Source organism: Mobula hypostoma, chromosome 23 (genome assembly GCF_963921235.1).
Source record: "Mobula hypostoma chromosome 23, sMobHyp1.1, whole genome shotgun sequence".
Taxonomy (NCBI): Eukaryota; Metazoa; Chordata; class Chondrichthyes; order Myliobatiformes; family Myliobatidae; genus Mobula; species Mobula hypostoma.
In genome coordinates, this window is record NC_086119.1 from 56212350 (window position 1) to 56235435 (window position 23086).

At 43.0% G+C, this 23086-nt stretch overlaps 1 protein-coding gene across 11 annotated transcripts in view; it reads left to right on the top strand.

Moving 5' to 3' along the window:
* The window catches only part of specc1la (sperm antigen with calponin homology and coiled-coil domains 1-like a), a 282720-nt gene that overhangs the window by 82291 nt on the left and 177343 nt on the right, over positions 1 to 23086 (top strand). For 10 of the 11 annotated variants that reach the window (XM_063031671.1, XM_063031670.1, XM_063031672.1 and 7 more), the window contains 3 exons: positions 9036 to 10660; positions 13069 to 13276; positions 13486 to 13559. In XM_063031671.1, coding sequence (XP_062887741.1) covers positions 9036 to 10660; positions 13069 to 13276; positions 13486 to 13559 — 1907 coding nt within the window. Of the gene's footprint in view, positions 1 to 6575; positions 7591 to 9035; positions 10661 to 13068; positions 13277 to 13485; positions 13560 to 23086 lie in introns of those variants that run through there. The other variant, XM_063031678.1, reaches the window with a different exon arrangement.

Genomic DNA, 23086 nt, shown 5'->3' on the forward strand with positions numbered 1-23086 from the left:
ATATGAGTCATCTGCACTTTTCTTCATTCCCTGTCACGCCCACTGTTGAGCTTGAACACCCGTGAGGTCAGTACCCGTGCGTCATCCATATCAGTGCGGGAAGGAGATCAACTCCTCGAGCTTGCAAATGACGACGGGCTGAAAAGTATGTTTGACATTCTGGATCAAAGTCAAGGCTAAATATCCTGAGATAGCCATGAAAGCACTGAAAACATTGCTTCCATTTCCAACATATCTCTGCAATGAATGCAACGAAAACTAAATTGCAGAATAGACTGGATATAAGGAACCCCCTTCGAGATTCCCTGTCTCCCATCATCCCTCGATCGCACTGTCTTGTTGCAGGGAAACAAGCCCAGGACTCCCACTGATTCAGCGGTATTGGTGTGTTGCAATGATTTTATATGTTCATACGGGGAAAACGTGCTGTGTGTTTAATATCCAAATGTTACTTAAAATGTTATGTTATTGACTTATAAGTGACTTACACAACCATATAATAATTACAGCATGGAAACAGGCGATCTCGGCCCTTCTAGTCCGTGCCGAACTCTTACTCTCACCTCGTCCCACCGACCTGCACTCAGCCCACAACCCACCATTCCTTTCCTGTCCGTGTACCTAGCCAATTTTTCTTTAAATGATAATATTGAACCTGCCTCTACCACTGCTATTGGAAGTTCGTTCAACACTTACTTCAAGCTCCCCTGTCCTCCCCTGATAATGGACTTATCACTGTATTCATGCGAGGAAACTATGCGCTGTGCGTTTAATATTAAATTCTTTAGATAAACCCTTTTAGAAACGAAATTGAGTGTATTAGCCACTTATCACCTGTATTCCGGTCATGATTAACACCCCCCCCCCCCGAAACAGAATCACCAGAAACGATTTGTAGAAAAAAAATCAGCATGTACACACATGCGGACACAGGTGCCCGCGTGTACGGGGTCTCTTTTTTTTGTATGTTAAATTTAAAATGGCTTCTTTGCTATGTTAAATGAGAGACGGGGAGTTGGGGGAGAGACGGGGAGGACGGTGGATGGGGTTTTTGGCGGGGAGTCGGAGGAGAGACGGGGAGTCGGGGGAGAGACGGGGAGGACGGTGGAGAGACGGAGAGTCAGAGGGGGAGACGGGGAGTCGGAGGAGAGACGGGGAGTCGGGGGGTCGGGGGAGAGATGGGGGGTCGGAGGGGAGACGGGGAGTTGGGGGAGAGACAGAGAGGACGGTGGATGGGGTTTTTGGCGGGGAGTCGGAGAGACGGGGAGGACGGAGGAGAGACGGGGACTCGGGGGAGAGACGGGGAGGACGGAGGAGAGACGGGGAATCGGAGGAGAGACGGGGAGACGGTGGGGAGACGGGGAGGATGGTGGTGGGTTTGAGACGGGGAGGACGGTGGATGGGTTTGAGACGGGGAGGACGGTGGAGAGATGGGGAGTTGGAGGAGAGACGGGGAGGACAGAGGAGAGACGGGGAGTCGGAGGAGAGACGGGGAGTCGGAGGAGAGACGGGGAGGACGGTGGAGAGACGGGGAGGATGGTGGAGAGACGGGGAGTCGGAGGAGAGGCGGGGAGGACGGTGGAGAGACGGGGTGTCGGAGGAGAGACGGGGTGTCGGAGGAGAGACGGGGTGTCGGAGGAGAGACGGGGTGTCGGAGGAGAGACGAGGAGTCGGAGGAGAGACGGGGAGGACGGTGGATGGGTTTTTGACGGGGAGTTGGAGGAGAGACGGGGAGGACAGAGGAGAGATGGGGGGTCGGAGGAGAGACGGGGGGGTCGGAAGAGAGACGGGGGGTCGGAGGAGAGACGGGGAGGACGGCGGAGAGATGGGGAGGACGGCAGAGAGACGGGGAGGACGGAGGATGGGTTTGCGATGGGGAGGACGGAGGAGAGACGGGGGGTCGGAGGAGAGACGGGGAGGACGGCGGAGAGACGGGGAGGACGGCGGGGAGACGGGGGGTCGGAGGGGAGACGGGGGGGTAGGAGGGGAGACGGGAGGACGGTGGAGAGACGGGGAGTCGGGGGAGGACGGCGAACATGCGGAGAGGCTCCGGTCGATCACTCCGGGTGGTCCCGAGCCGTGAGTCGACAGGATTCGGGTGGTCGTCAGGAATCGATTGATCTCCAACGGTATCGCGCGAAGAATTTGGACTTTGATTAGTTTGGTGCCTTTTTTTCCCCATTACTTCCTTTTCTGTATCAAACTGATATTAATTTCATAGACTGAGTAATATCTATAAAGTGTACTTGGTACAACGTACTGTGTGTGCTGGCTGATGATTGATGTTTGGGGTTGATTTGGGTGGCTGTGGTACAGCAACAGACCCAGCGAGAAGTGTTCAGGCCGGTGCCGGGCGGGATTTGCCCTGGACATATATGAGCCAATATAACTGAGTGTTACACGCGCAAGACTTCATGGTCATGGTAGTCTTTCTCAGGGTACACAGGTGTCCTGTCAAGACACACAAAAAATGCTGGTGAACGCAGCAGGCCAGGCAACATCTATCGAAAGAGGTACATCGACTTTTTGGGCCAGGACCCTTCGTCAGGATTTGACTGCTACTTTTGTCCCTTATTTGGGAGTGAGAAAGTTGGCAACCCTAACTGTAAAAGACATGTTGAGGTGAGCTTAACCCTACTTGAACACCTCCCACCCCCCTCACCACCCAGTCGGTCGGTCCGCAAGAATATTGTCAATATTAAACCGGTCTGCGGTGCAAAAAAAGGTAGTCTTTCTCGGGGTAAATAACGTATTTGACTGCTGCTCTTGTCCGTTCGCAACCCAACGTCCCCACCCCCACCCCCACCCCTGGTTGGCCGGTCCGCAGTGCAAAAAGGGTTGGGGACCCCTGGTGTAGATGGACAGTTACTGGTGACAGTAGCCTAGTAGACTCCAAGGGTGGTGTGGAGGGACAGTTACTGGTGACTGTATATTCCAAGGATGGAGTAGATGGAGGGACGGTTACCGGACTGAGACCAGGATACGTTTCCAAATCATTGTTTCCATTGTGCAGCTTGGAGGGGACCTGCAGGTGGCAGTGTTCCCCTGCGTCAGCTGCCCTTGGCCTTGTTAGTGGAGATAACAGATTCAGGAGATGGTTTTGAGGAGACAGAAAGAGAAATTAGAAGCAGCACAGGATCATTTGGCCTTGAGTTTGTTCCTTTTGGGCTCAACAGTAGCATAGTGGTTAGTGCAACAACTTACAGTGCTAGCTGTAAGATTCAAGGTTCAAAGAATGTATGCAGTATACCACCCTGAGATTAGGATTCAGTACCTGCTGATTTTCGTAAGGAGTTTGTTCCCCCCGTGATTGCACGGGTTTCTTCTGGGTGCTCGAGTTTCTCCGACATTTTATAGATGTGTGAGTTAGGATTAGTAAGTTGTGCACATGCTGTCTTGGTGCCAACAGTGTGGCAACACTTGCAGGCTGCCACTGCACATCCTCAACACAAGCAGTGCATCTTACAGAATGTTTTGATGTACATATGACAAATAGAGAATCTTTATATTTTACAACCTCAAAATGTTTATGTCTAACCATCCAAATGTAGTATCCTGTTCTTACTTTCTCACTATAGACTTGAATTCTTTAACCATGTTTAGGGTGTCTGAATCCTTTAATATATTTAATGATTTATTTTCAGTTGCCTTCAATGGTTAAGAATTCCACAGGGGGTGGATAAATGTCTCAGTGTCTCAGTCCTAAGTGGCTTGTATCTATATCCTTATTCTTTGACCACTGATTCTGGAATTGCCCATCACAAGGGACATGTTTCCTGCACCTAATCTGTCCAATCCCATCAAAATTTGGTAAGTTTCAATCAGGTCCATTCTCATTCTTAATGCTGGCAAACTTTGGTGCAGTTGTCTAAATTTCTTTTCCTATGACAGTACAGCCATTCCAGAAATTTATCTGGTGGATCTTTGCTGAATTCCTCTCATAGCATGAATGGTCTTCCTCAGAAAAGGGGAGGAAAACTGCGAACGATTTTTGATATTTAGCCTCACCAAAACCCAGCACAGTTGTGGTAAGATATCTCTGTGCCTTTACTTAGATTCTGTCTTGTTTACGAACTGTTGTACTTGCTCAGTTAATTTCAGAAACAAAGTCCATTGTAATGAAAACTGGTCATAGTGTTGCTATACTGAGGTTGTGATTGAAGCTGTAACTTTGGTTCAGGAATTTAATGGTTGAGGGGAAGTGCGTCATTGTTTTTCAGCCTGATGGTGTGGTCCTTCAGTCTTCTGTACCTCATGTCTGCCAGTAGATGAAATGATCTGGATGATGACAATCTTTGATGACAGAAGAGTTTTGTTAGAATGTTCATTAACAACAAAACCTCCTTAACCTTCCAAGTAATGATCCTGGCACAACTCACTTTAATTTTATCTTTGTGCTGGGCTAAGTCATTAGAAATACATCCAAGAATTTAAAGCTGCTGATCCTCCAATGTAGATTGGGGCATGTTTGCTGAAGTCAACTATCAGCTGTTTTATTTTACTGAAGCTGAGTGCGAGATTATTGTTGCAGCTCCTCTTAACCATGTAATCTAACTCACTATGTTAAACTCATTCACTGACACCTGAACAAACTCAAATTGTCAGTGGATTTGTATATGGCATTGGAGCTGTGCTTAGCCACACTGTCGTGTACTCTTGAGGTGCATCTGTGTTGGTGGTCAACAGGACTAAATGTTACCAATTCGTACTGAGGTCTCTCAATGGGGAAGTTGAAGATCCAGTTGCAGAGGGAGGTACAGAGGCCCAAGTCTTGAAGCTTGATGACTTTGGATGGGATGATAGTGTTCAACCTTGGTCTTCTGTTGATGAACATAAGGGGGCCTGTTGTGCAGATGATTTAGAGCAGAATGAAGAGCCAGAGAAATCACCTACTGTGGACCTGTTGAGACGGTGTACAAATTGGAGTGGATTCAAGTCACCTTTTGAGGTAGTAATTGATTCACACACTCGCCACCCTCTTGAAGCACTTCATTACAGCTCTGAGGGTGATGTGCCTGGATATTAACCGTCAGAGCCTGAAGTTACAGGGCCTTCCAGAGATGCAGGGGTTCAGTTACTGTGCCAATTTATCCTATCAAAATGTGCATTAACAATACTGATGGGGAGGGAAAGATGTACTTAAATGTTAAGATGATTGTCTTCTGGCACTCCAATCGAGATATCAACCATTCAGTGCTTTAAAAAAAAGTACTACTCAAATCCAGTATAGAAATCCGTAGGTTGGAGGAACAACACCTTGTATTCCGTTTGGGTAGCCTCTAACCTGATGGCATCAACACCGATTTCTCAAACTTCTGGTAGTGCCCCCTAGCCCCCCTCCCCCCTTCTTCATTTCCCATCCTCTTTTCCCTCTCTCACCTCATCTCCTTGCCTGCCTATCGCCTCCCTTTGGTGCTCCTTCCCCCTTTTTCTTTCTTCCATGGCCTTCTGTCTCTTTCACCAATCAACCTCGCAGCTCTTTACTTCATCCTTCCCTCTCCAGGTTTCACCTATCATCTGGTGATTTGCTCTCCCCTCCCCCCACCTTTTAAAATCTACTCCTCAGCCATTATGGGGTTTTTCTGCTACTGGAGAGGGAGGGGCCGGATTGAGTGAGGAAGCCCCTCAATTACTGTAGTAGTATACCATCCCAGGGGACAAAGAGTCTTGCTGAAGAGTTTCGGCCTGAAACATCGACTGTACTTTTTTTCCATAGATGCTGCCTGGCCTGCTGAGTTCCTCCAGCATTTTGTGTATGTTGCTCGGATTGCCAGCATCTGCAGATTTTCTCTTGTTTGTGATAAAAATCCTTCTTAAATCTATGCCTTCTTATTTTTGATACCCAAATCATGGTAAAATTCTAAACTAATCTACCTTATCTATGCCTCAGAATTTTATATACTTCGTTCTGTTGCTGCCTCTGTCTCCTCCTTTCCAGGATAAACAAACCCAGCCTATCTTTCTCTCCACATAGCTGAAGTTCTCCAACCCAGGCAGCATGCTGATGAATCTTTTCTGCAGTACCACCGTATCTTTACTGTAACTTGGTGACCAGAACTACATTCCAATACTCCTACAATCTAACTGGTGTTTTTTAAATTCCTAAGTTCATCTTTCCTTAGCTTCCTTTAATTTGCTGGATATGCCTTATTCCTCTGCCTTCCATGCACCAACTCAAAAAAAAACTCACATTTAAAGGGATGAAATATCATCACCAATATTATGCCAATCTTTGCATGCAATCTATTACAGCTTTTTTCCCTATTTACAGCAGCACTTATGTTCTTAAGGAGTATGAAGAGGGCCAGTGACAGGATAATGAGAAGAATGAACAAATAATTTCAGTTTCTGATGAGGACAGTTATAAGCCTGTTCCTCCTTTTTGTATGGTTTGACTACCATATAAACAGGTACAGAGTGGGTCCATTGGGCACGAGTGTTTTTATTTAGGTAGTGATGAATTGGTGTAGGGTAAGGCAGCACCAATTTTGCATTCTTTACTGTTAAAGTATGATTAACAATGGTACAAAAAGACACAATTTAAGCAATTGAATTCTGTATAATTAAACCCACCAGTCAGTGAACAGGAGCAGGAGAAGCCTAAGGTGGAGGCAGTCTTATTTTTTTCTTCAGTACTGTCTGCCATGATTTGAAATCTGACCACAGTCAGTAATTGTTGAAGACTGGAATGACAAGGCCTCTGGGCTTTGTTCTGAGCCTTTAATTTGGGAACATTAATGTTCACAGTGGCTCAAAAACTCTGATTCTCAGCTCCTTCGGAGACAAGGATGCAAGCATAAGGTATTTCATCATAAGGACAACGTTCCGGTGCTAAATACTCAAGATAACAGTTCCCAGAAACTCAATCCCAGTAGCAATTTCCGATGTCAGCCTCAGCTTGTGCAATGTATTTCCAAGCTCTTGAGAGCAGCGCCAACGGTCCCCAGTGTCCGGACTTCCCTGCTTGACCTCCTAAATATTTGCAGTATCTCCAAGTGAGTAGAAATCTCACTGGAACTTATAACAGACTTGACAGGCTAAATGCAGGAAGGATGCTTTCATTAATTAAAGAGTCTAGGACACAGAGGACAGTTTGAGAAAAAGGGGTCATTTAGTGCTGAACTACGTTTAGATTTGGAACTCTCCATCCTGGAGGGCTTTGAAGGCTAAGTATTAAGTTTATTCACAACATCTTTACTTAATAAGGGATACAATGCCAATAAAAAGTACTCACTCCCTTGGAATTTTTCATGTTTTATTGTTTTACAACATTGAAAGACAAGCAAGACAATAACCCCAAGCCTAAAGCCAAAGCTGCACAGGAATTTCTTAAAAGCAACCAAGTTAATGTTTAGGAGTGGCCAAGTCAGAGTCCAGACCTCAGTCCAACTGAGAGTCTGTGGCTGGATTTGAAAAGGTTGTTCACACATGATCCCCGTACAATCTTGACAGAGCTTGAGCAGTTTTGTGAAGAAAAATGGGGGAAAATTGCAATGTCCGGATGTGCAAAGCTGATAGAGACCTATCCACACAGACTAGAAACTATAGTTGTTGCCTAAGGTGCATTTACTAAATACTGACTTGAAGGGGGTGAGTAATTATGCAATCAATTATTGTGTTTAATAATTGTAATACATTTAAACCAATTTGTAGAAATTTGTTTTGATTTTGGCATGAAAGTCTTGGTTTTTGTTGGAGAGTGTCAAAAAAGCCAAATTAAGCCCACAGTGATTCAGTGTTGTAAAGCAATAAAACATGAAAATTTCCAAGTGAGGTGAATACTTTTTATAGTCGCAATATGCATGTAGCTTGAGGTAAATCAGCCATGATGTATATTTTGAATGATGGAGCAAGAATGAGTGAGCAAATAGCTCCTGTTCATGTTATTACTTAGTGTTACTGTGGTGCCTTTGGAATGTGTTTCAGAACACCTGGAAAGCAAAGTACTTCTGAGATGTAATCTCTCTTGTGATGTAGAAATGAGGCTGCAATTAAACACGGCAAGCTACCTCGAACAGAACAGATTTCCTTTTACAGGTTGTAGCTATTGATGACCCTTCATTGGGAAAGTGGTGTCGAGTGAATGTCGCAACCAATTGCAGTCTTTCTGGTGAAAGTACTCCCACTGTTAATTCAAAGATTCAAAGTACATTTATTATCAAAATATGTGTACAGAATGAAACTCTGAGATTCATTCTCTCGCAGGCAACCACAAAACAAAGAAACACCATGGAACCCGTTCAAGAAAACATCAAACAGCCGCCATGCGGAAGAAGACTTGATTGGCTGATTGGGTTTCCCATTCTAACATTCATTTGACACACTTTTATTTTCAATGGCGTTGTAAGCCAATATTTCCCTGCCATTTTGCTGCATTTTTACCTACTCTATCCTGTTATAATTTCACCTGCATCCCAGAAATAAAGCCGGAGAATCTCGACTGCTGGAATTCCGAATCAAGCATGTCCTTTCAGTGGTACTTCTCATAACACTGAATGTGTTGGGCACGCGGCCAAGTGATTAAGGTGTTCGTCTAGTGATTTGAAGGTCACTAGTTCGAGCCTCAGCTGTGGCAGTGTGTTTGTGTCCTTGAGCAAGGCACTTAATCATACATTGCTCTAGTCTGTGTGAGGAGTGGCGCCCCACACAGACTTCCAATCTGCGCCTTGTAAGGCATGAAAATGCCCGACGCAGGCCTCTCATGGTCAGAGTCGACGTTCCCCCTCGCATAACACTCCAATTTCATCTCACCAAGTCCCTGTATAAACTCAGCAGGACTTATTTTTGTACTATAACCCCATTGCATTTCAGGCCAACTGCTCGGTTCTTTGCTTTCCTCACAAATCAACACCAAGATTTCCATTTCAATTGAACAGTATCACACAGGTAACTATAGTTTTGAGAAGATTGACAGAAGTTTTTTGCGAGATGAAACCACAATTGGGTTGAGGAAAAATCACTGTATAGCTAGTAAAATTATATTTTACATAATGATTTGTGGAGGATTAAGAATCTTGTTTATTTTCATTATCCAGGTTTGAGTGCTACATCCAAACGAAATCTAGCTGCAGGAAGTAAAGAGATCAACTGTAGCAGAGACAAAACTCGTGACCGGTCACGACAAAGCACAATCAAAAAGTTATCATCTGCTAACCAGGGAGGTAATGATGTTATTAAACGGTCACACGGTCGGATGGCAGCAGAGTCTGACACTCGGATTAGTAAATCGAAATCTGATGGCCAGATCAGTGACAAGGTTGCTCTGGAGGCAAAGGTGAAAGATCTCCTTGCTTTGGCTAAAAATAAGGATGTGGAGATTCTGCATCTGAGAAATGAACTTCGAGATATGCGTTCCCAACTGGGACTGAACAATGATTTACCTGAAGGAGAGGGGAAGACTGAGGCAAAAGAGAGCGCTGTACCCCATCAGTCCAGAGACATAGAATCAAGTTTACTCCAACTGGAAGAGCAGAACAGTACAATCCGGGATGAGCTGAACCAGATGAAAAATGAGAACCGAATGCTGAAAGATCGTCTAAATGCTCTTGGTTTCTCTTTAGAACAAAAAGTAGACAGTGCAGAGAAGCTGTTTGGCTTTCAGTCCTCAAGTCCTGAGGTAGTTGCTGGCAACCAAAGTGATGGTGGGACGTTAACTTCCTCAGTGGAGGGATCAGCACTTGGTTCCATGGAAGACCTGCTGAGCCAGGATGAGAACACTTTAACTGACAACCGCAGCAATTCTCTTGATAACCTGGACAGTGAGTCCAGTGAGGTCTACCAGCCTCTTACTTCTAGTGATGACGCATTAGATGCTCCCTCGTCATCTTCTGAATCTGAAGGTGCACCAAGCAGAGAGCGGTCAAGGAAGGGGAGCAGCGGGAATGTAAGCGAAGTCTCAGTGGCCTGTTTAACAGAGCGCATTCACCAAATGGAAGAGAACCAGCACAGCACAGCAGAGGAGCTTCAGGCTACCCTTCAAGAGCTGGCAGACCTGCAACAGATTACACAGGAGCTGAATTCTGAAAATGAGAAGTTAGGGGAGGAAAAAGCCATTCTGATGGATTCCTTATGCCAGCAAAGTGATAAACTGGAGCACTTCAGCAGACAGAATGAGTATTTTCTTTCTTTACTGGATGAGCACCACATTTCGTATGTTCTAGACGAAGATGTAAAAAGTGGCCGCTACATGGAACTGGAGCAGCGTTATATGGATCTTGCTGAAAATGCACGTTTTGAACGTGAGCAGCTTCTTGGAGTACAGCAGCATTTAAGCAACACGCTGAAAATGGCAGAACAAGACAACAAGGATGCTCAGGAACTGATAGGTGCTCTGAAAGAACGTAACCACCAAATGGAACGGATCATAGATTCTGAGCAAAAGGCCAAAACGGCACTTGCTGGAGCGTTGGAAGAATATAAAGTAACTGTTGCAAATGATCAGATTGAGCTAAACAGGTTCAAGGCTCTATTAGAACACGAGAAACAGAAAGTTGCAGAACTGTATGCTTTTCACAATGCAGGTGATAAATCAGATTTACAGGAACTGTTGGAGACAACACGACTTGATAAAGAGAAAATAGAGGCCTTGTACAACAACCTCCAGGAGGAACTGGCCCATATTCGTAATGATGCTAATCGACTACAGGATACCTTAACCAAGGTATAATGAGTTAAAGTAGTGCTCAGTTGTCACTTCTAAGGGAGGCAAACGGGCTTGTACAAATATTTTTTGGGTTACTTGAAACTTATCTACCTTGAGCATTAAATACTCAAAATGTGCTGTTGATTTGTCAGTGCACTTACTTAGTTTGAATCCTTAAAATTTCTTATCAGCATTCTGTGTAAACAATTTCTACCTGAAATGCTTACTCATGTTTGAGTTGAACATTTCTCCATTAAGGTTCATTTCACAGCTAGTCATATTCTCACTTCCCCTCTCTGGTGCATTCACACCTTTCTTGTAATTTAGTATCCAGTACTATGCATGAGTATTCAATAACACAAGAGGTTCTGCAGATGCTGGAAATCCAGAGGAACACTCATAAAATGCACAATGTCTTGAGGAATAAACAGTCTTGATGAGAGAGAATAAACTCATCATCAGTCCTGATGAAGGATCTCGGCCTGAAATGTCAATTATTTTTCCTCACCATAGATGCTGCCTACCTGCTGAGTTCCTCCGGCATTTTGTATGTGTGTGTTCCCATGAGTATGTGGCCCAGATGGTATTTCGGTTATTCTAGACCAAATTCTCTGCTCTACGTTTTAATATTCTCAGCAAATGATGGAAAAAGTCCAACTTTTAATTAATGTTCCTTCCTCATTGGTTCTTTCCAACCTAAGTGCTAAGAAATCTGTGGAAGTTTGCATAGGGGAACTGGACTTTAGGAGGAATCATGGGTGTCCTGGGATTGGCATGTAGTTGGAGCAGAGAGTAGACCTCAGTCAGTGTTTGGGTCAGCCAAGCTTCTGCCCAGTTGAGGGGGATGTGTTGGCAATGAAATGGAAGATTGAGAGCATTACTTTTTATATATAGTGACAAAGATCAATGTTTTTCCTTGGAGAGTAGAGATAAAATCAACAGTAAATTAATAATTGACAGGATGTCAAAGTTATTCAGTTTCAATAAATTAAGTAACTAGATTCATCCAGTACAGATGGAAACCTTCCAGTTTTTTAAAGAACTGTCCCACTTTCTGCTCCTTTGTCATAACTACGCTGCTTCTTTCTCCCTTCAAATATTTGTTCAGTTCCTTTAATAATAAGTACTTTATTGAACCTGAGTGGGAAATTATTTGAATTATTATCAGATTTGTTACTGAATCAGCCGACCTGCATTTTCAGGAATGCTGCAGATGGCTGGAAATCTGGAGCAAACAGCACAAAGGCACTGAAAAAACTGTGGGTCAGGCAGCATCGAAGGAGGGAAATGGACAGGCAATATTTTGTGCTGACACCCTTCATCTGGACTGGCAGATGAATCGTTGACTTTCAATAAATTCATAAGAAGAAATACTCCCTCTCTGTAAGGTCTAACAGTATGATAGATTTTCAACAGAACAAACCAAATAAAGCATTCAAGACAAGTCAGGGAAATGATAATAGAGAAGTACAAATCTGAGGAATGGTACAAGATCATCTCAAAGACACTGAAAATACCTCAGACTTAGTGATTCAACTAAGTACTGAGAAAAGATGGACAAATACTTTTGAACTGTTGATATTTTAGTTTTTGAATTTTTAGTGTTTCATGCTTTACAATTTGAGTTTTTTGGGCTCTACTGTGAAAAAGGAATAAAATAAATAAATAATATCTCTGTCAAATTGATCGAGCTCCCTGATTGTAATACTCATTTATGTGAACAAAGAGTTGGGGGCTAAATACTTTTACAAGACACTATGTTCTCAGCATCCAGATTCCCAACAAGCAGAAAATACTGCTTTGCTTTTACTCTCACAACTCCTTGTAAAGTCCTAAATGTTCAATCAAATGGAATGCTTACCTACTCTATTATCTTTTTATCTATCCCTTGGATCCTTACTAATGTTTTTTTAACACATTATATAAATCTTCATTCCTCCATATAGTCAAGAATCCTACCCATATATGGTTTGAATTTAGTTCATATTTAATGGAAGAAATTCCGAGTTACCATTTAGAGTAATTTATTCAACAATAGGGACAAAAGTATATGCTATCCTTTGACATGTTTCACAGCTTCACCCAGTGAAATAATTTGTAAATGTAGTTGCAGGTATTATATGCTGATTTGCACATAACAAGCTCTCACACACACAAATGGCATACAAGTAACCAATTTACACAAAGTTAATTGAAGAGTAATTCTGTTTGCCATATCTTTAACCTGTTGTGATCTTAACCCAGTAAAGATTCCAGGTTATTGTCTGAGACTTTTTTTTTCCTTTCCTTCTAAAAGCATGAGTAATGTAGTTCCTTCTCATTTTTCTTTTGCACCTTCCCCTTTTAAAATGCACAGACTGAATTAGGCATTCAGTCTGATACTTCCTCATTTTGTATCCTTGATAATTTTTAAGCTCTTGTTTTAGGTTGAAGATGAATACAGAATCTTCCAGGAGGAAGCCAAAAAACAGATAGATGAACTTAGTCTGAATGTTGAAAAACTGAGAGCGGAACTGGAAGAAAAGGAAACTGAGATAAATGACATGAAGGAGACCATTTTTGAACTGGAAGATGAAGTGGAACAACATCGAACAGTCAAACTCCATGACAACCTCATCATTTCAGACCTGGAAAGTAAGTACAGTAAAACCCAAATTGTGCACCAAAACTGCATTCTATTTCTTTTTTGTTTGGAGGTTGAAGACCGACTGATGCTGAAATATGTACTCTGTAGGTTACCTCTCTGAATTCATTCTCCCACCCCCTCTCCGCCCCTCCCCCTCCCCCTCCCCTGGTGAATAAAGTTGATCCTTGACCCTCAAATTGTTACTCACTATCCACAGACACTGTTAAAAAGCTTCAAGACCAAAAGCATGACATGGACAGGGAGACCAAAATCCTCAACAGGAGACTCAGGGTAAGTTTCTTTTTCCAGTTTTTTTTGAATGCCTTCTTACAAGGTGAAGATTATATTTCAGTCTTTATAAAACTTAAACTGCACTTATTTGCCCAGAAATTTAATTGCTGCTACTTTCAGTTTTGTACTGCAGATCATTATTTCCCCGCAGAGTGAAACACCATCCAAATGCAGCCCTGTGGAAATTTATCTGGACATTTTTAGCTGCTGCCTGTCAGGGTTGGGCTTGGAACTAGAGATGTACAGGATTATGCCATTCCTAGAGCAGTGCCAAGAGCTGCAAATACTGAAAATCAGATGTAAAATCAGAAAATACCCAGCAAATCAGGCAATGTCTGTGGAAAGGGAAACTGTTAATGTTTCAGGTTGATAAACATTTCATCAGAACTTAGCAAATTTAGAAATAAACATGTTTTAGGTTGCAGAGAAAGAAGAATAGCAGAAAAATGAAGGGAATGACTGCGATAGGTGGAGACCAAGACCGAGCAGCGCAAGTGGTGGTGGTGCCAACAAGAAGAGGGAGCTGAAGCAGTTTGTCCATTGGGAGGGGCGCGTATAGGGGCAGTGAAGAGAGACAAGAGAAATTATGAAATAGAAAGTACTGCAGATGTTAGAGAATATTGAAAGTACCAAGCAGGTCAAGCAGCACAAGCAGAGGGAGAACTAATGTAACTGGTTAGTCACTTTGCCAGTTTGACAATCAGTTGGAAGGTCTAGTGAATCATTGTTGAGTGCTGAAGGTTGTAATGTGCCTGGCTGGAAGTACAGAAATGTTTCAGACACTGTTAAGAACTGTGGTGGAGATGAAACCATGGTAAAAGTCAAAGAATCACCTTGGATGCTCTGGCATGGAAGTTGACATAAACTGAACAGGTACAACAGTATTATGAAATGGGGTCCTAACTGGAAACAGGTTGGAGGGTGTGATCAAAATACCTGTGGACGTCTGTGGGTCTGTGGTGGATATTGATCACCAAGCTAATCCTGAACGTCCGGAAAACAAGGACCCAAAGGAAGACTATTTGACGGCAACAGCAAAGTGAAAATTAGCAGCAAAAGTGGAGTTCTGTACATGAGTGGGAAGCAGTATCAATGTAGACATCAGTGACCTAGAAAAGGAGGTATAGGGAGGGCCCTGACTAAAACTGAAACAAGGACTGTTTCAAGTATCCCACAAAAGAGACAAGTGTAGACTGGACCCATGTGGAATGGCATAGCTATCTTTTTGATTTTGAAGGTGTGAAATGAATCGGTGTAAGAGTGAATTCAGCCCTGTGAAGGGGAGATGCCATTCAAACAGAGAAAGGAGAGAACTGTCAACCAGTTAGTCTGCAATCAGTATTGGTGAAAGTGCTGAACTCTGATGTTAAAGAGCCTTTTGAAAATAATAATCGGACTGAAATGTTAACTTTGATTTTAGAAAAGGAAAGCACATTTGCCAAATCTGTTTGAAGTTTTAGCGGTTACTACTAGGACAATAATTAATATTAACCAAACTGATATACAGTGGATTCCGGTTAATTAGGCCATGAGTTAATCAGGGCATCTGGTTTTTTGGGACAACTCTTAAAGAACAAAAGAAATCAAGAAAATAGCTGGGATTCCCATATGGGACACGATGCCCGTTAATTGGCTTGTCGAACAATTTCTAACTAACGTCAGTTGTGTGTGTGTGTTTTTAAAAAAAATCTGTGATTTTTGGTCACTGATAGTTGGCAAAAAATAAGCAGTTTCACTGATTTTAAGCATTCAAGCTTGGAGATAATCAGAAACTGTCGGGAGTGAAAATGAATTGATTTCACTATTTAACTAGCTAGGAACTACAAAGAATTTGTAGGTATCGACAATCATCTTGAATGTTACAATGAAAATGAAAATTTGGAAGATGCAGTCATCAAAAGCATTTGTATGAAGGTAGTCCATTATCTGTACTAGATGTCTGCTCTGATTTTGTTCATTTACAGTCAATCAAAAGAACATGACAGCGTACACTGAATTCCCCCAGCGATAACTATTAGGAACCAATACACAATTTTACAGTACTGTAATAGTATTGGTCATGTTCTAATTTATACTGTATTTCATTTAAATGCATAGTTTGTAACTCAGTTAAATGGTAATTTCTCTTTTTTATACCCTTTTAACTATTTCCATGAAATTTCAGTGAATTGATGGAGCCACTTAATTAAGCCAAAATACGTTGGTCCTGATGTGTCCCAATTAACTGGAATCCGCTGTATTTGGATCTTCAAGAGGCCTTTAGTAATTGCTACATAAGTTATGGCAAAGCAGGGTGGTAATCATAGAGTGAAGGGACTCAGGATAGGACAGATGGTAAAAAAGCAAAGATAGCATGCAGTCAGATTGTCAGAAGGGCAGGCAGATGATCGGGCGTAATTGCAGCCAGCAGGGTGAGTATCAGTGCATAGGGATGCAGAATCAAAAATGGTACCAAATACAGTACTCAAAAGTGTTATATCTCAATGCATGGAGTATAAGGGATAAGATGGATTTTGCTGCGCTATTACAGATTGTCAGATATGATGTTGTGGTCATCACTGAATGCAAGGTGTTGAATCCTTATGGGTTGAGTTAAACAGAAGACTGGAAAATTGTAAGTGTCACTCCACTCTAAGAAAGGAGGAAGGCAGCAGAAAGGCAATTATAGAACAGTTAGTCTGACCTCAGTGGTTGGGATGATGTTGGAATCACTGTTAAGGATGAGGTTAATGGAGTATTTGTTGATACGGGACAAGATAGGACAAAGTCAGTATGGTTTCCTTAAGGGAAGATCAATCCTGTTGGAATTCTTTGAAGAGATTATACTTCAGATAGATAAAAGGGATGCAGTAGATGTTGTATATTTGGACTTTTCAGAAGGCCTGTGACAAGGTGCCACACATGAGGCTCTTAACTAAGTTACTGGCATGGTTGGAGCATTGCTGATTGGTTAGGGGCAGCAAATGGGAATAAAAGGATCCTTTTTTGGTTGGCTGCCAGTGACTAGTGGTGATCCGCAGGTGTTGGGGCCATTTCTTTTTATGCTGTGAATCAATAACTTTGATGGAGGGGCAGGTAGTGTTGAGGAAACAGGTAGGCAGCAGAAGGACCTAGGCAGATTAGAAGAATAGGCAAGAGAGTGGCAAATGGAATACAAGGTTGGAAAATGCAGTCATGCACTTTGGTAGTAGAAATAAATGTGGAGACTATTTTCTAAACGGGGAGAAAATCCCAAAATCTGAGATGCAAAGGGACTTGGGAGTCCTTATGCAGAACACCCTAAAAGTTAACTTGCAGGTAGAGTCGGTGGTGAGGAAGGCAAATGAGATGTTGGCATTCATTTCAAGAGGTCTAGAATACAAGAGCAGCGATGTGATGCTGAGGCTTTATAAGGCACTGGTGAGGCCTCACCTTGAGTATTGTGAACAATTTTGGGCTCCTTATCTATGAAAAGATGTGCTGGCATTGGGGAGGGTCCAGAGGAGGTTCACAAGGATGATTCCAGGAATGAAAGGATTATCATATGAGGAACATTTGATAGCTCTGGGTCTGAACTCACTGGAGTTTAGAAGGATGGGCGGGGTTCATTGAAACCTTTTGAATGCTGAAACGCCGAGACAGAGTAGACATAGAAAGGATGTTTCCCATGGTGGGGGAGTCTAGGGCAAGAGGACACAGCTTTGGGACAGACGGAGGTCCATTTAAAACAGGGATGTGGAGAGATTTCTTTAGCCAATGAGTGGTGAATTTGTGGAATTTATTACCACAGGCAGCTGTGGAGGCCATGTTGTTGGGTGTATTTGAGGCAGAAGTTGATGGGCATCAAATGTTGCGGGGAGAAGGCCAGGGAATGGGGCTGAGGAGGGGAGAAAAGGATCAGCCATGATTGAATGACTGAGCAGACTCACTGGGCCAAATAGCTCAATTCTACTCTTGTGACTCATAGTCTAAATAAAGCACAATATTAGGAAGAATATACTGATGTAGATTAAAAATTAGTGAATATACAGAAAACAATAGAGGAATAAAGGGCTACTAGTGTTACCAGTGCAGTGCAGAGATGATCCCTGCTGAGGTTCCCAGCTGTTCACAATCTACAAACTGTATTAGTAATTTGCCTGAGGAGAATAAGTGCTGATATCATGGTCTGCTGTTAATACTAAGCTGGGCGACAGTAGGAGCTGCTAGAAGTATGCTAAGCTCCTTCAGGGCAATATGTTAAGGCAGGGGTCCCCAACCTTTTTTGCACCGTGGACTGGTTTAGTATTGACGACATTCTTGCGGACTGTGGGGGAGGTGTTCAAGTAGGGATAAACTCACCTCAACCTGTCTTTTACAGTTAGGGTTGCCAACTTCCTCACTCCCAAATAAGGGACAAAAGTAGCAGTCAAATCCCGGGACACTTTACCCTGGGAAAGACTACCATGACCATGAAGCCTTGCGTGGGCATCTGTGTGTGCACGCGCATACGTGCCGATTTTTTTCCCCACAAATCGGTTTTGCCTTCGTCTTCCTGACTATTCTGTACATACATTATTTCTACTTTATATAGGCTGTGTATTTATCATATCATTCCTGCTTTCACTATATGTTAGTGTTATTTATTTTTGGTTTTATGTGTTATTTGGTATGATTTGTTAAGTTATTTTTTGGGTCTAGGAACGCTCAAAAATTTTTCCCAATATAAATCAATGGTAATTGCTTCTTGGCTTTACGCCATTTCGGCACGAAAGGTTTCATAGGAACGCTTTACCTTAGCGGGGGAAATATGGGACAACGGCAGTCCCGTATGGGACAAGCCAATTTAGCCCAATATACGGGATATCCCAGCAAATACGGGACAGTTGGCAACCCTGCGTTCAAGTTCAGTAGCGCGTGACAGGGAATGAGGAAAGCTGTAGCTGACTCTTATCATTTCCTTGCAGCCCGGTACTGGTCCACGGCCCGGTGTTTGGGGACCGCTATGTTAAGGGAATGGGTGAGATCTAGCAGGTCATCTGCTTGATTTTTTTTTCTTTTCTGTAGGGAAAATGCAGCAAAGGTTCATTAAGTTGGTTCAAGTTTCGTTAGGTTTGTTGTAAGAAAATTGACCTAAATTGGACAGTTGGACAGGTATAGGGATGGGAAAAATTTAGAGGGATATAGGCTGAATTTGAGACAATGGGACGAGCTTAGATGGAAATCTTAGATGGTCGGCCTGGATTAATTGTGCTGAAGAGCTTGTTTCTGTGCTATATAGCTCTATAAAGCTCACAAGTCATACTGCACCGGAAGAGACCCTAGTGGCGATCTTACTGAAACATTTTTACTCAAATCTTATGGGACATAATAGTTAGATTCAGAGGTGAGGATTTTTCCTGTCAGTCAAAAGTAGAATGAGACAATTGGATATGGTTCCTATTGTGGCACCAATTCAGGAGAAGACATCATTGAGGTTTGGAATGGTCTTGGATCTGCTGCCTCCTGCTAATTGTCCATTCATGAGTGAATATGGCAGGATGCAGAATTTTGGTCTGTTCTTTCTATGATGCTTAGCTCTAATTGTTTAGTGGTACCTTTTGTGTGGCATTTTGGGTACTTAGGTTATAGCTGTGCATTCCAGATACAGCTAGATCTTTACAGTGCAAGTCTTTATGACCACAGTCTCAGACAGCTCTTAGATGATGTGGTTATTTTGTTTTCACCCTTTTTTTTGGACTGTATGATAGTCCTAGAGGCATGAAGGGAGAGGACAGTCTTGAATTCTAGGACCTGTATGTAAGTGAGTGATGGGGCAAAGAGGGATCACCATGAAGGATTCCCAAACATTCTTCCCTGCCACTTACTTCAGCATTGTCACTAAGCTTGGTGTAACTTTGTGATCCCTCTTTCCCCACAACCTGATTCAAGCGCAGGGCTCCGATAGCTAGACTCTGTCTTGTTAAGTACTTAATTGTGTACTATATTTCTGGCACAAATGTTACATGTCCCTTTTAAGACTATAACACGTAAGAGTAGACTTAGGCTATTCAGACCATTGTGTCTGCTCTGCCATTCAAAGGTTTCAAAGGTACATTTAATGTCAGAGAAATGTATACATAGAAACATAGAAAATAGGTGCAGGAGTAGGCCATTCGGCCCTTCGAGCCTGCACTGCCATTCAGTATGATCATGGCTGATCATCCAACTCAGAACCCTGTACCTGCCTTCTCTCCATACCCCCTGATCCCTTTAGCCACAAGGGCCATATCTAACTCCCTCTTAAATATAGCCAATGAACTGGCCTCAACTGTTTCCTGTGGCAGAGAATTCCACAGATTCACCACTCGCTGTGTGAAGAAGTTTTTCCTCACCTCGGTCCTAAAAGGCTTCCCCTTTATCCTCAAACTGTGACCCCTCATTCTGGACTTCCCCAACATTGGGAACAATCTTCCTGTATCTACCCTGTCCAATCCCTTTAGAATTTTATACATTTCAATCAGATCCCCCCTCAATCTTCTAAATTCCAATGAGTATAAGCCTAGTCGATCCAGTCTTTCATCATATGAAAGTCCTGCCATCCCAGGAATCAATCTGATGAACCTTCTTTGTACTCCCTCTATGGCAAGAATGTCTTTCCTCAGATTAGGGGACCAAAACTGCACATATTACTCGAGGTGTGATCTCACCAAGGCCTGTACAACTGCAGTAGTACCTCCCTGCTCCTGTACTGAAATCCTCTTGCAATGAATGCCAGCATACCATTCGCCTTTTTCACTGCCTGCTGTACCTGCATGCCCACTTTCAATGACTGGTGTACAATGACACGCAGGTCTCCTTGCACCTCCCCTTTTCCTAATCGGCCACCATTCAGATAATCTGTTTTCCTGTTTTTGCCACCAAAGTGGATAACCTCACATTTATCCACATTAAATTGCATCTGCCATGAATTTGCCTACTCACCTAACCTATCCAAGTCACCCTGCATCCTCTTAGCATCCTCCTCACGGCTAACACTGCTGCCCAGCTTCGTGTCATCCGCAAACTTGAAGATGCTGCATTTAATTCCCTCGTCTAAGTCATTAATATATATTATAAACAACTGGGGTCCCAGCACTGAGCCTTGCGGTACCCCACCAGTGACTGCCTGCCATTCTGAAAAGGTCCCGTTTATTCCCACTCTTTGCTTCCTGTCTGCCAACCAATTCTCTATCCACATCAATACCATACCCCCAATACCGTGTGCTTTAAGTTTGCACACTAATCTCCTGTGTGGGACCTTGTCAAAAGCCTTTTGAAAATCTAAATATACCACATCCACTGGTTCTCCCCTATCCACTCTACTAGTTACATCCTCAAAAAATTCTATGAGATTCGTCAGACATGATTTTCCTTTCACAAGTCCATGCTGACTTTGTCCGATGATTTTACTGCTTTCCAAATGTGCTGTTATCACATCTTTGATAACTGACTCTAGCATTTTCCCCACCACCGATGTTAGGCTAACCGATCTATAATTCCCCGGTTTCTTTCTCCCTCCTTTTTTAAAAAGCGGTGTTACATTAGCCACCCTCCAATCCTCAGGAACTAGTCCAGAATCTAAAGAGTTTTGAAAAATTATCACTAATGTATCCATTATTTCTTGGGCTACTTCCTTAAGCATTCTAGGATGCAGACCATCTGGCCCTGGGGATTTATCTGCCTTTAATCCCTTCAATTTACCTAACACCACTTCCCTACTAACATGTATTTCCCTCAGTTCCTCCACCTCAAGAGACCCTCTGTCCCCTATTATTTCCGGAAGATTATTTATGTCCTCCTTAGTGAAGACAGAACCAAAGTAGTTATTCGATTGGTCTGCCATGTCCTTACTCCCCATAATCAATTCACCTGTTTCTGTCTGTAAGGGACCTATATTTGTCTTAACCAATCTTTTTCTTTTCACATATCTATAAAAGCTTATACAGTCAGTTTTTATGTTCCCTGTCAGTTTTCTCTCATAATCTCTTTTCCCTTTCCTAATTAAGCCCTTTGTCCTCCTCTGCTGGACTCTGAATTTCTCCCAGTCCTCAGGTGAGCTGCTTTTTCTGGCTAATTTGTATGTTTCTTCTTTGGAATTGATACTATCCTTAATTTCCCTTGTCAGCCACGGGTGCACTACCTTCCCGGATTTATTCTTTTGCCAAACTGGGATGAACAATTGTTGTAGTTCATCCATGCGATCTTTAAATGCTTACCATTGCATATCCACCGTCAACCCTTTAAGTATCATTTGCCAGTCTATCTTAGCTAATTCACATCTCACACCTTCAAAGTTACCCTTCTTTAAGTTCAGAACCTTTGTTCCTGAATTAACTATGTCATTCTCCATCTTAATGAAGAATTCCACCATATTATGGTCACTCTTCCCCAAGGGGCCTCTCACGAAAAGATTCCTAATTAACCCTTCCTCATTGCTCAATACCCAGTCTAGAATGGCCTGCTCTCTAGTTGCTTCCTCGACATGTTGATTCAAAAAACCATCCCGCATACATTCCAAGAAATCCTCTTCCTCAGCACCCTTACCAATTTGGTTTACCCAATTTATATGTAGATTGAAGTCACCCATTATAACTGCTGTTCCTTTATTGCACGCATTTCTAATTTCCTGTTTAATACCATCCCCAACCTCACTACTACTGTTAGGTGGCCTGTACACAACTCCCACCAACGTTTTCTGCCCCTTAGTGTTATGCAGCTCTACCCATATTGATTCCACATCCTCCAGGCTAATGTCCTTCCTTTCTATTGCATTATTCTCCTCTCTAACCGGCAATGCTACCCCACCTTCTTTTCTTTCATGTCTATCCCTCCTGAATATTGAATATCCCTGAATGTTGAGCTCCCATTCTTGGTCACCCTGGAGCCATGTCTCTGTGATCCCAACTATATCATATTCATTAATAACAATCTGCACTTTTAATTCATCCACCTCGTTATGAATGCTCCTTGCATTGACACACAAAGCCTTCAGGCTTGCTTTTACAACACTGTTGGCCCTGACACATTTATGTTGAAAAGTGGCCCTTTTTGATTTTTGCCCTGGATTTGCCGGCCTGCCACTTTTACCTTTCACCTTACTACTTGTTGCTTCTACCCTCGTTTTACACCCCTCTGTCTCTCTGCACTTGTTCCCATCCCCCTGTTGTGAATATACAATATACATCCTGAAATGCTTTTTCTTCGCAACCATCCATGAAAAGAGGAGTGCCCCAAGTGCCCCAAAGAATGTTGGAACTCCAGAGTCCCCCCGTTCCCTCCTCCCGTGCGTAAGCGGCAGCAAGCAACAATCTCCCCTTTTCCCCACCGCAAAAAAAAAAATCGGCACCTGCCACCGAACACTCAAGCATTAGCAAAGCAACAGCAAAGACACAGACTTGTGGTTACCCCAAAGACTTGGTGTTTCATCCAGTATTCAACGTACCACAGGCGCGCGCGCTCTCTCTCTCCCTCTCCCTCTCCCTCTCCCTCTCCCTCTCCCTCTCTCTCTCCCTCTCCCTCTCTCTCTCCCTCTCCCTCTCCCTCTCTCT